Source organism: Syngnathus acus, chromosome 16 (genome assembly GCF_901709675.1).
Source record: "Syngnathus acus chromosome 16, fSynAcu1.2, whole genome shotgun sequence".
Taxonomy (NCBI): domain Eukaryota; kingdom Metazoa; phylum Chordata; class Actinopteri; order Syngnathiformes; family Syngnathidae; genus Syngnathus; species Syngnathus acus.
Genome location: NC_051101.1, coordinates 12,408,606 through 12,422,295, shown reverse-complemented (window position 1 = coordinate 12,422,295; position 13,690 = coordinate 12,408,606). Strand labels below are relative to the sequence as shown.

Genomic DNA, 13,690 nt, shown 5'->3' with positions numbered 1-13,690 from the left:
CTCCTGCGCTCTTCCATCGCAGAAGTGTCAGATTCCAGAGGGTTGACTGTGGATTTACAATTTTAGGAGAAATACGGCAGAAAATGTTTCTGTATATTTTATTCATTCACTGGATGTGATTGGTCACAGCCCCACAGGTTCGGGGCTCTTTTAAACACATGACGCACAATAAACACACTTTTATATGTGACACCTTGCAACACAGAATAATTACAGTAAAGCCCTGAAAATCTGTGAAAAAATTGATGTGCTCCCCCCAAATGGCAATAGTGAGAATAATAATAGCTTGAAGCAAGCACGCTTGACCTCTTATTTGTGTTGTGATCAATGTAGTAGTATACAATAATCTCCCCTTTTTTTTTACAGCAGTGTGAAAGAATACTTGACGTTTTTTTTTTTTTAACGGTCTCCTTATAGTGCAGACTCTCAATCATCATGAGCGTAACTCCCGTGATGAACAGTAGAAATCAAAATCAGGCCCCGCCGACTGATTGTTGGAGTCTGATTGGCGTCTGTGATTGAGGCGGAAAAAGCCACAGATGAGAAATAAAAACAAAAGATAAAACGCTGGCTGAGTGGCGTCTGTGTATTTACATGATTCACTTTGAGGGAGATGTCCAAGCTTCCCTGAACGCCCCGTCGCCGGCCTCCAGGCTGGGGGGGGGGGGGACCAGGATGAGTCCGCTTGCCTCCTCCTCGGTGGCAGTCAACCGGTGGGCGTGTAGGGCGTGTCGCTGTGGTAGTTGTAGTCGGGACACACCTTCTGCACCAGCTTGTAGTCGGTGCTGTGAAAGGTGATGAAGATACAGATGACTTTGAAAGGTTTGGAGCACAGCCAGGAGACGTGACTCTGGGTCTGGTCCTGAGGGCAACTCTGCGACGGGTCGTGGGCACACAGCGAGTTTCGGGTGCCGCGTTCCACCTTCTCGTATTCCACGCGGCAGTTGAACAGCTTGTTCTCCTTGCTCTCCACCGCCGTCTGTTGCTGGACGCGCAGCTCCTGCTGCTGGTGGTGCTGGACGTGGAACTCCACCGCCTTGCTGGGCGGGACCAGCCCTACCGACACGTTGCCCTGCCCGGTGGAGTTGTGTCGGAAGTAGACGCTGAAGGTTCCTGGACAGGATATGCACTCTCAGAAGATAAAACGTGAGAACCCGCGGCCGGTTTACCGAGCTACAGTACCGTTGCCGTGGTCCACGATCTTGCCGGTGATGAGCAGGTTGAGCTTGACCGTCTTGATGTTGGAGTGGAAGTCGCCCCAGCCGAACATCTTCTTGAACTTGCCTGTCTTCACGATGGGCCTCCTCTTGGCCCGGGAGCGTCCTCCCGAGGCCGAAGAAGCCGAGTAGTTGGAGAGCCAGGTCCACTGCTTGGAATCCGAATCCAAATCCTCCTCCATGTGGAAGTCCAGGTCCACCGGGGTAAAGTTGTCCTTGCCGTCCAACGTGCGGGCCATAAAGCGGCTGACTGACAGAGTCTGAGCTGCCTTGCTACTAGCGGACCAGTAGGACTTCATTTTGGACTTTTGGCCGTTTGCTGATCTCGAGTCCGCTCCGAGCACCTGGAGGACAAAGAGGAACGTCACTTTCCAAGTTTGTCACCAACATTGGAGTGAAGTAAAAAAATTCCCACAGTATTTGATACCATGAATGCAACATGGTTAGTGGTGCTAAAATCGAGAGTAGCGGCAGGAAAAAACATGGCAGTTGTATGTTTGCGATCACGCGGCAGTTCCGTGTTGGGCGCGAGTGTGACAGCAGCTTGACTTTGGAGCTTCCTCTGTCAGCGTGTGTTGGCGCCGTCCATCATCACCCGTTCCAGAAAGCGCTGATGTTCGCCACAGACGCTTACGGAGCGCCAAACGTCTTTGGCGTGTCGTCTAAATCAAGACGGAGAGTCATCTCGCCTCCTCCTCTCTCGCCCCGTCCAACGTGCTTTCCGATGATGGATGAGTCATCTCCAACAATCCCGCAGATGACAGCGCCAACTGCGCGACGAGACCCTCGCCGTTCCGTGACAGCAGATCCATCTGAGCATAGCCTTCGTCGTTTTTTCCGTATATTCTCCGGGCCGATCAATAGAATGAAAATAAGGTCTTCTTTTACACGGCTGAGGTGCATTGTGTGAGGCTGTGAATGATCTTCCCCGCGAAGGACGCGGCGGCTTTGTGCACTCGGACTTTTGGAGAAAGATGGCCTCCGGTTGTTTTTGAAGAGAACACCGTGATGGACGAGCCGATTGCCGTGGTAAAAACGTGCATAGATCTTTTTTTTTTTTTATAAAGAAAGTCGCCGCAGGACTTTTTAAGAGTAAAATATTTGAAGTGACAAGGTGAGATGAGGAATGGATTGGAATGTTTTGTGGCTCAGCGGCGCAGTTAAACGGCGTTAATGAAGCGCGGCTTTTGTCTAACACACGCCGGCCGCCATGATGTATTATCAGAAGACAAATTCGGCGGCGGGCGTTGGTCGCGGCTTCCCGCTCGGGATTTATGGTCGCCATTTCGCGTTGACGTAAAGCTCCTTAAGGATGGACAAGTTCAACGAAGTGGCGTCTCGCAAAGTGCCGAGCAAGCAGCTGGAAAGTGGACTCTCCTTCATTTTTATATTAAAGTGACGACTCGTGTTTTTTTTTTTTTATACACTCTGTGCCGCCTTACTAAGTAAATATGTTCATTTGTGCAAAAAACCAAAAAGGTGTAACCATCAATGCATGGCAGAATTTTTTTTTTAATTTATAGTGGCAATCTGTTGCTATACACTTTAATACTTTAAACAATATTTAATTTTTTTGCAATATTTTAATAATGTCCATTCCATTGCGAGGTTACGTCCTGTGCTCAATTTAATGCACGAATGTTTTCATAAAATTTATGAATTTAAGGTCTTTGCGTACCGATGACGTGAAATGCCGTCAACATTCATTGTCGTTAACTACGCTTTTTGCTGTCACAAATAGTGAGTCAATGGTTTGTAAAGCTTGCCAAATGTAAATACATCATTTTACCAACAAAACTGAGGCGTCACAAAAGCAAAAATGATTAAGATCAAAGTTACTGTGCTGTGTCAAAAAGCGTCTGATGCCCATGACCTTTGACCACTGCTAAAAAGTTGCACTTCAAATAGAGTTTGGTCTTACTTGCTATTCCGACTCATAAAAGTGATTCCGGAAGCCTCTCAGCTAAGTGGGTTAAGTCTCAACAGAGGCGCCGTCGTCACATGAAGGGATGTCAGGAAGCTGCTTTACACATGAACACACACACACACACTCACGCACGCACACTGACACACACGCACACAAGCAAGATGGCTGCCAAAAGGACTCCGAAGTTGTGCGCAAGAATGTGCCGGAAAAAATAGGGATGGGATTTCTCACGATAGGCTGTCACACCTGCGAGTTCTTCTTCTTGTGTGACTGGGCGACACGTAATTAGCTGGCGTGTAGAAGCACACCTGACAGGATTAGCCGTACAATTGCACGGTGGATTAGAGAACCAACTTGTAATCTCAACTGGGAGATTCAAACCTGTGTGTGTGTGTGTGTGTGTTTGTGCCTCAAGGTGATGTGTGGTGCTGTTTAAAGGTCAGCAGTCACACCGAGATGACTTTGCCAGGCCTGGGGAGGTATTGATTGCTTTCCTTTAATGACGCCGCAGTGGTTCCTCCTGGCCAGCGGGGGCAGTAAACAAAAGTGTACACAGTAGTTGATATATCGCAGATTTTCAAGAGATTGTGTCAATTTAAAAAAAAGTATTTTTTCCAATATTCTGGCAAGTCAAATTTGGTTGAGTGCCTTGCATGTACCATATTGTGCCACAACATGTCAGCCATAGGGGTGTAACGATTCATCGATACACATCGATTAATCGATATAATGCTCTACGATTTGTTGGCATCGATGCTAAACGTAAACATCGATCTATATCGCCCGTTTTTGACCTCGGACATTAGACACGACTTTATTTTGATATCCAGTTCATTGGTTGCTTGCTTCCTCTTTCCGGGAGCAGTGCGCGGCCTGTTGTGTTGTGAGCAGAGCAGGCACGTGAAAGGGGAGCCGACAACTACGCGGCTCCTGGGCTGGTGCTATGGCTAGTGTCCAAGAAGACGAGGAAATTCGCTCCCCTTTGGGCTTCAAGTCATTCGTTTGGAAGCACTTTGTAATTTCCTAAATAAAGAGTTTGCAGTATGTTGTTGATTTTGCGTATGAATTGTTATAAATCAGGATATTGTTCTATATCGATCGTAGAGCACTATATCGGGATGTATCGTGAATGAATCACAGCAGGCTTTAAGATATCGGCGAATATCGTATCGTGGTTCTTTGTATCGATATGATATCGTATCGTTACAAAACCCGCGATTTACACCCCTAGTTTGTAACCCTAACCTTGATTTAAAACCCTAGTCGGAAACCCTAACCCTAGCTTGAAACCCTAATTAGCAATGGCAAAACTCCTTGGAAACCCTGGTCGGAAACCCTAACCCTAGTTTTGAAAGCCTAGTTAGAAACCCTAATCTTAGAAACCCTAAAAGTAGTTTGAAACCCTCGTTGGAAACCCTAACAGCTTTAAAACCTAGTTTGTAACCCTAAGCTTGGTTTAAAACCCTAGTCGGAAACCCTACCCCTTGTTTGAAACTTTAATTAGCGATGGCAAAACTCCTTGGAAACCCTGGTCGGAAACCCTAACCCTAGTTTTGAAAGCCTAGTTAGAAACCCTGATCTTAGAAACCATAAAAGTAGTTGAAACCCTCGTTGGAAACCCTAACCTTAGCATTAAAACCTAGTTTGTAACCCTAACATTTGTTTAAAACCCTAGTCGGAAACCCTAACCCTAGTTTGAAACCCTAAATAGCAATGGTAAAACTACTTGGAAACCCTGGTCGGAAACCCTAACCCTCGTTTTGAAAGCCTAGTTAGAAATCCTAATCTTAGAAACCCTAAAAGTAGTTTGAAACCCTCGTTGGAAACCCTAACCCTAGCTTTAAAACCTAGTTTGAAACCCTAACCTTGGTTTAAAACCCTAGTCGGAAACCCTGAGCCTAGTTTGAAACCCTAATTAGCGATGGCAAAACTCCTTGGAAACCCTAGTCGGAAACCCTAACCCTAGTTTTGAAAGCCTAGTTAGAAACCCCAACCCTAACCCTAGTTTTGAAAGCCGAGTAAGTAACCCTAACCCTAACCCCTAACCCTAGTTTTGAAAGCCTAGTTAGAAACCCTAACCCCAACCCTAATCCTAACCCTAACTTTGGAAACCCTAGTCGAAAACCCTAACCCTAGTTTTGAAAGCCTAGTTAGAAACCCCAATCTTAGAAACCCTAAAAGTAGTTTGAAACCCTCGTTGGAAACCCTAACCCTAGCTTTAAAACCTAGTTTGAAACCCTAACTTTGGTTTAAAACCCTAGTCGGAAACCCTGAGCCTAGTTTGAAACCCTAATTAGCGATGGCAAAACTCCATGGAAACCCTAGTCGGAAACCCTAACCCTAGTTTTGAAAGCCTAGTTAGAAACCCTAACCCTAACCCTAGTTTTGAAAGCCGAGTAAGTAACCCTAACCCCAACCCCTAACCCTAGTTTTGAAAGCCTAGTTAGAAACCCTAACCCCAACCCTAATCCTAACCCTAATTTTGGAAACCCTAGTCGAAAACCCTAACCCTAGTTTTGAAAGCCTAGTTAGAAACCCTATCTTAGAAACCCTAAAAGTAGTTTGAAACCCTCGTTGGAAACCCTAACCCTAGCTTTAAAACCTAGTTTGAAACCCTAACTTTGGTTTAAAACCCTAGTCGGAAACCCTGAGCCTAGTTTGAAACCCTAATTAGCGATGGCAAAACTCCTTGGAAACCCTAGTCGGAAACCCTAACCCTAGTTTTGAAAGCCTAGTTAGAAACCCTAACCCTAACCCTAACTCTAGTTTTGAAAGCCGAGTAAGTAACCCTAACCCTAACCCCTAACCCTAGTTTTGAAAGCCTAGTTAGAAACCCTAACCCCAACCCTAATCCTAACCCTAACCCTAACTTTGGAAACCCTAGTCGAAAACCCTAACCCTAGTTTTGAAAGCCTAGTTAGAAACCCCAATCTTAGAAACCCTAAAAGTAGTTTGAAACCCTCGTTGGAAACCCTAACCCTAGCTTTAAAACCTAGTTTGAAACCCTAACTTTGGTTTAAAACCCTAGTCGGAAACCCTGAGCCTAGTTTGAAACCCTAATTAGCGATGGCAAAACTCCTTGGAAACCCTAGTCGGAAACCCTAACCCTAGTTTTGAAAGCCTAGTTAGAAACCCTAACCCTAACTCTAGTTTTGAAAGCCTAGTTAGTAACCCTAACCCTAACTCTAACCTTAACTCTAACTCTAACCCTAACCCTAACCCTAACCCTAACTCTAAGTCTAAGTCTAACCCTAGTTTTGAAAGCCTAGTTAGAAACCCTAACCCCAACCCTAATCCTAACCCTAACTTTGGAAACCCTAGTCGAAAACCCTAACCCTAGTTTTGAAAGCCTAGTTAGAAACCCTAACCCCAACCCTAATCCTAACCCTAATTTTGGAAACCCTAGTCGAAAACCCTAACCCTAGTTTTGAAAGCCTAGTTAGAAACCCCATCTTAGAAACCCTAAAAGTAGTTTGAAACCCTCGTTGGAAACCCTAACCCTAGCTTTAAAACCTAGTTTGAAACCCTAACTTTGGTTTAAAACCCTAGTCGGAAACCCTGAGCCTAGTTTGAAACCCTAATTAGCGATGGCAAAACTCCTTGGAAACCCTAACCCTAGTTTTGAAAGCCTAGTTAGAAACCCTAACCCTAACCCTAGTTTTGAAAGCCGAGTAAGTAACCCTAACCCTAACCCCTAACCCTAGTTTTGAAAGCCTAGTTAGAAACCCTAACCCCAACCCTAATCCTAACCCTAACTTTGGAAACCCTAGTCGAAAACCCTAACCCTAGTTTTGAAAGCCTAGTTAGAAACCCCAATCTTAGAAACCCTAAAAGTAGTTTGAAACCCTCGTTGGAAACCCTAACCCTAGCTTTAAAACCTAGTTTGAAACCCTAACTTTGGTTTAAAACCCTAGTCGGAAACCCTGAGCCTAGTTTGAAACCCTAATTAGCGATGGCAAAACTCCTTGGAAACCCTAGTCGGAAACCCTAACCCTAGTTTTGAAAGCCTAGTTAGAAACCCTAACCCTAACTCTAGTTTTGAAAGCCTAGTTAGTAACCCTAACCCTAACTCTAACCCTAACCTTAACTCTAACTCTAACCCTAACCCTAACTCTAAGTCTAAGTCTAACCCTAGTTTTGAAAGCCTAGTTAGAAACCCTAACCCCAACCCTAACCCTAACTTTGGAAACCCTAGTCGAAAACCCTAACCCTAGTTTTGAAAGCCTAGTTAGAAACCCTAACCCCAACCCTAATCCTAACCCTAATTTTGGAAACCCTAGTCGAAAACCCTAACCCTAGTTTTGAAAGCCTAGTTAGAAACCCTAATCTTAGAAACCCTAAAAGTAGTTTGAAAGCCTCGTTGGAAACCTTAAGCCTAGCTTTAAAACCTAGTTTGTAACCCTAACCTTGGTTTAAAACCCTAGTCGGAAACCCTAAACCTAGTTTGAAACCCTAATTAGCAATGGCAAAACTCCTTGGAAACCCTGGTCGGAAACCCTAACCCTAGTTTTGAAAGCCTAGTTAGAAACCCTATTCTTAGAAACCCTAAAAGTAGTTTGAAACTAGGGGTGTAACGATTCATCGATACACATCGATTAATCGATATAATGCTCTACGATTTGTTGGCATCGATGCTAAACGTAAACATCGATCTATATCGCCCGTTTTTGACCTCGGACATTAGCCGCGACTTTATTTTGAAATCCAGTTCATTGTTGCTTGCTTCCTCTTTCCGGGAGCAGTGCGCGGCGTGTTGTGTTGTGAGCAGAGCAGGCACGTGAAAGGGGAGCCGACAACTACGCGGCTCCTGGGCTGGTGCTATGGCTAGTGTCTGTCCAAGAAGACGAGGAAATTCGCTCCCCTTTGGGCTTCAAGACATTCGTTTGGAAGCACTTTGGATTCCAAAGAAAAGATGGCTCAACGGACAATTAAAATTATTGTAAATAAATAGTTCAGTAATGCACTTTAAAGTTAATGGTATTACAAAAAAAGAAAGAATATTCATTTTTCTTTACTTATATGAGAAAAAATATAGGAATTTGATAAAGTTCAGTGTTAAAATAAGCACTTTGTATACTACAATACTCTTGTAATTTCCTAAATAAAGAGTTTGCAGTACCTTGTTGATTTTGCGTATGAATTGTTATAAATCAGGATATTGTTCTATATCGATCGTAGAGCTCTATATCGTGAATGAATCACAGCAGGCTTTATGATATCGGCAAATATCGTATCGAGGGTCTTTGTATCGATATGATATCGTATCGTTACAAAACCCGCGATTTACACCCCTAGTCAGGCAGCACTGAGCACACTTTTAGCGAATTATAATCTTCTTCCGAAAAGGAAAATATTTTTTTTCATATTCACGTAACCTCCGTGAAAAATGCTGGTTCACTGTATCAGGATTTTAGTTTTCTAAAGTGGTGATAATTTTCAAAGAAAACATCACAGCACTTTTTACAATCAATAGATGCAAGCAAATATTAAAAATGAAGCAGGATTTCATGCCAAAAGTCACGAAGCTTCTTGTTAGCCCTTGTAAGTCACGAGGGGGTATACGTGAAGGCGAGAAAAAGTTGTTTTATCGGCCAAAAGCGACAAAGACGAGTGGCAGAAATAATATTGATGGTGACAGCGGGAAACATCATCAGTTATCCGCCAGGAGACTCGCAAACGATCATCTGTCACGCAAACGACCTCAAAGGAAAACACCGCGTGGCGAGCATTCTTGATGCTGATGCACAAAAAGGAGCATGTGATATCAAAACACAAATTTACGGGATTCAAAGTGTTCCATTTAACCGCTTCTGAAATGTCAATCGAGTGAAGGAATTTAATGAAGGAATTTCTTTTTCATTCTTCTTGTAAACCAACTCAGCAGATTTAGCATTTAAATATTTTAGAAAATTATTTTACCTGTGAACCAACTCAATCTTGTACTGTCGTTTTTTTTTTTAGATTTTAGACATTTTACAGACTTTATTCATCACGCTGACCTTATTTTTTGTATGATTTTTTTTTATTTTCGCTGATTAAACAAAGAGCGCGTCACATTGACCCATCAGTGAACATTACTTTAAACAACAAACGAGTCCAACGATGTTCATTAGTTTTATCGTAAACCATTCTGTGTTTAGCTTTGCTTTTGAGTCCTCTGTGTCTCTTTTTTAATTGCATTTCTCATCCGCTGTTAGAATAAAAAAATAAATAAAAAAAGTCAATGTCCCTTCCAATAAAAAGTGTCGTTATCGCTGCGATGGAACATTTTATTGCTCAAGGCTTGGACACTTCATTTGCATTTACATTTAACGCCGGCACCGTTTACCAGCAGAAAGTCTATTTAAGGCGGGGACTTTAATAATATTCCAGGTTTTTCCAGAAGTGTGGCGGCATCCCGGGCGGCTACGACAAGAGGAGATAACACACACGTGTACGCACAACACGCACTCAAGTCCTTGTAGCTTGTTGGACAAACTCAACGCTATCTCCACGCCGCCGAGCCGGGAGATAACACACGTACGCCGCCCGCCGCGCTTTCAAGATAAACAAGTGACGCCACGTTCTATACCGAGCTCCTCCACGCACACACCCGCGTCTTGAATGGAAGGCGCAAGATAGAGTGCGTGTGTCACTTTTCATTGGGCTGGATGCAGCAGTGCAAGTGTGTGCAATTTGCGGAGATAGCGGGCAAACTCAGCTGCTTGCTGCGATATTTACGACCATGTATCATACACAATACGACTCGACGTAAATAGTGTTTACATCACATGTGGCAAATGTTTGATTGGATTTAAGATTGGATGCTCAATGCGGAGGAGGCGTCATGAGGTTATTTCTGGAGTTGATTTACATATGGGAATTTAAATGACATACAGTGAGCCCTTTACAAACTGGCAGATATGGGAGGAGACGTTTTTTGGGGAGGAGAAGAGGTCGAGAAGGTCCCCCCTACGAAATGCCTTTATTGTGTGTTAGCATTAAGCTAGCAGACTTTCATGACACAAAATGATATGATTTGGTTGAACGTTTTAGTTTTCTCTCATTTGAGTACCACAAATATTTTTTTATGGGGTTCCATTTAACATTTTGATTTCCAACTAAGGTTTTAAGAGTTATACTTATTTTTTTCAGCGTGTTCCACTGAGGTTTTGGAAACTTCCATTAAGTGTTTGGATCTCCTAGCCAAGGTTTGAAGGATTTCTATTCAGGGTTTTGGTCCCCTTTAAGGTTTTAGGACTAAGACTAAGGGTTTCGGGGAGTTCACAAAAAATGTGGCTTACATAAAAGATTTTAGGTTCTAGAACCTCTTACAATGATTCAAAACTCCTACTTTGGACAATTCCAAACAGTTTTGACGTTTTGTTTCAGAAGCTTCGATTAAGGATTTCAGTCCTCCCACTAAGATTTAAGGAGTTCTCTGAAATATTGAGAGAGTTCCACTCAGTTTGGAGTGTTTGGGTGTAGCTGTTGTATCAAAGTGCTACCTGAGGGCGTTAGAGATGATGACAAATCAGAGTGTCAGGAAATCACAGGTGGACGCGCCTTATCTCCAGAGGATTCGGGGGCTCAATTACAAGCGTGACCTCACACTCGTGATATGTGAGAGGAACCGGTTTGAAGACGAGGACCAAGAAACTAGTGTGCACTTTTTAAGGTAGCCACAGGAGAAAACGCATAATCAGACTTTTTCCGCACTAGCTTCAAAGAGGTTTGGGAGATTCCCGTGGGGGGGAAACATGATCACGAGAACATGGGATGTACACGTGTTGTGATCTGTGGATTGCTACCTCGTACACCTCATTGCAATGAAAACATCAATTCTATCCAAAACGAGCGGTTAATTAATATTTATGGAATAATATGACTAAACCTTGAAAAATAAAATATGCTCTCCAGAGGTAATGATTATTAAATGTATATTAATTGGTAGATATTGCCACAGGTGTGTTTTGCTAGTCAACAAGCTTTGCTCCAACCAATCAGAAAGTGGAAAAAATGCTGACATCATCGAGGATTAGTTGGCTGGAACCCTGCACATTGGGGATTTATGAATTTGCCTACATATAGATTATTTTTTTTATGGGCACCTATCCCATCTTAAAAATTGTATTTCAAAATTTTTTGTAATTTATGAATTTAATGAAACACTTTAGAATTTAAAATAGATTGATGCTTTTAGGCCCTGACCTTCTACCACTTGTTCTTCAGGAGTTTAGGATGCGGCAATCAGTGAGTTTTTAGCGGTAGTGTTTGGCATTAAGGGGGGGGGGGCGTGTTGGGCTGGGGGGGGGGGGGGGGGGGTTGTAAATGATTAGCGAGTTTAGCCAGCTGTGAAATTGAGTTTATGCTTTTCAAGACGGCAAATTCAATTGGATAATGGGAATGAAGTTGTAGAGAATAATTAATAGTAATTGACTTCTTTCCATCACTATGCAAATTAAACACTGATAACGCCGCGGGAGCTTTTTAAGTGAAGTTTTTACGCGGATTACGGCCGCTGTTCTCCATCGATTGCTTTGTTGGCGCGTTCATCAGAGCAGGCGGGACGGCAGGATGGCGGGGTTACCGGCTCACGCGGGATTAAAGCAATTGGCTTGTCACAAACCGTCAAGTCGGACATTTTTTTTTTTTCAAACTTTTTTTCTTTCCTTGCTGAGGCTGTTTTCTTTTTTTTTTTCTCTCAACAAAACTAAAAATCCTTTGAGATAAGATTTTATAATTCCACTCTTGTCTACTTTGGTACTTCTAATGAGGTTACAAAGACTTTCATGAAAAATTCTTGGAGCTTCCATTACAGTTATTAGTCTTCCATTAAGTATTTGAGTGTAACAGTACGGAAAATCCATTTATGTCAATCTTGCTGTGTCTAAAAGGTTTATGACTCCATTGAGGGTTTTTGCTTATCCTAAAAATATTGATAGGATTGAAGGTTAAGGGGGTTAAGGGCACAAGTCTTGCACAAAAGGTCTCTAGTGAGGTTTTACTACTTCCTTTAAAAGGTTACTGACATGCTCTCAAGGTTTATGTTTCAATTTAGGTCAACTTTCAGCCACCCGCTAAAGTTTAAAGACTTCCTTTATTGGTTTGGGACATTATCAGTTTGAGTTTCAGGGCTTCCACTCAGGTTTCAGGGGTTCACATTTTGTGGTTGGCAAGTGAGGGATTTGGTTTATTAAGGATTTTGAGTTACCCTGTTACGATTGTAGTACTTCAATTTGAGGTTTATGTCTACCACTAAAGGTATACCATTGTCTCTTAGGATTTAAGTATACGGCAAGTTTTTGTGGGCCCATTTTCAATTACGTTTAGAATTAGGTTTAGGGGAAAAAAAAAAGAACAGGCATTGAAGAAATAATTTGACTCTGTTAGCATCACTTTACTGAGGCACTTAGAAGCTAAATTAGCTTAGCATTAGCTATGGGAGACAGTGTCTAAAAGATGATTAGGTGAAGCTTCATTTGCTAATTGTTAATTAAAATCAAAGTCAGCAAAACTGTCACAGCGTTAGCTTTGGAAGAAATGACACGGTCTTTTAATGATATCAATAAACTTGAGTAATTCAAGTTGAATTTAGTTTTTCTCAATTAAAACACACATCTTGGATCACATTTGTGTACACTCATGAATGCTCTTGATTGATTAAAGTCAAAATGTTCTAAGTTATAATCAATGTTATCACATCTTACGCTCAGAAGAAATACACATTAGACCTTAAATGACGACTAAAACATGTTTATTTTAAGTCCGATTAGTTATTTTATTTTTATTATTACAGACAGCTTAGCATTGGTTTCCAAAACCTACACATTGGCTGTTAAATACTGCCAGAAACCTGTTCAAATTTTTTAGTATTATTTTTTTCAATTCACATTTTGTTCATCAGCGATAATGTAGCAATATCTAAAAAAAAATTGGTCCTTAGAATTTATTTTTGTTCATTTAAAATTGATCACAGATAGCGTTAGTTGTAGGAAAAATTCACATTTCAATTTTGGATTCATGATTTTTTTTATTTTTAATTTTGATACATTTTTGTTCAATTTAAATCAAAATTATTACGCCGAGCTTCGCAAAAACTACACATTGGAGCGGAACACATTGATTTCCCCCCCCCAAGCCTACCCTGGCTTTCTTCACCAAAAGGACCTCAGCAGGATTCCATTTGAATGCAAATATTGCAAATAGATGACTACACATGTGAGCAAATCTGAGTTAATAAACGGGATTTACTCACCAGAGAGATGACTGACAGCAGCAGAGCCCAGCAGCACCATGTGGTCGGCATATTCGGACCACAAAGCTTCTCGCCTGGCTTCAGTCCAGCCGTCGTCCTCTCTGATGTGGGGAAAAAAGCCCCCCAAAAATCTCCTGCTGACCCAACTTGAAATAAAGTGCAAGGATGGAGTCGGGTGGGGGGTCCGAAGGTAGAATGACGACGGTGAGGGTCTTCTGGGTTGGGGGTAGAGCAGAGCAAGGGGAGACGCTGCGCTATTTGCACATGAGAGAGTGAGTGTGGAAGGGATGCTTTATACCCACACGCAGG

General features: G+C 42.4%; 1 protein-coding gene across 1 annotated transcript; it reads right to left on the bottom strand.

Moving 5' to 3' along the window:
- Nucleotides 1-84: 84 nt before the first annotated feature.
- LOC119136522 (neurexophilin-1) lies at nt 85-13,494 on the bottom strand. The gene is made up of 3 exons (XM_037275125.1): nt 13,382-13,494; nt 1,183-1,561; nt 85-1,113 (listed from the first exon to the last, which is right to left on the bottom strand). Exons 1-3 carry the CDS (start codon nt 13,430-13,432, stop codon nt 707-709), a joined length of 837 nt encoding a protein of 278 aa, XP_037131020.1. The 5' UTR covers nt 13,433-13,494; the 3' UTR covers nt 85-706.
- Between the last annotated feature and the right edge of the window lie 196 nt (nt 13,495-13,690).

Bases quoted from the DNA above. Each gene is read 5' to 3' on its own strand.
- LOC119136522 (XM_037275125.1), bottom strand. From the start codon at position 13,432: ATGCCGACCACATGGTGCTGCTGGGCTCTGCTGCTGTCAGTCATCTCT. The intron at 1,562-13,381 runs GTGAGTAAATCC...TTTGTCCTCCAG, and splicing joins TGCTGTCAGTCATCTCTCTG to GTGCTCGGAGCGGACTCGAG. The intron at 1,114-1,182 runs GTACTGTAGCTC...TATCCTGTCCAG, and splicing joins GATCGTGGACCACGGCAACG to GAACCTTCAGCGTCTACTTC.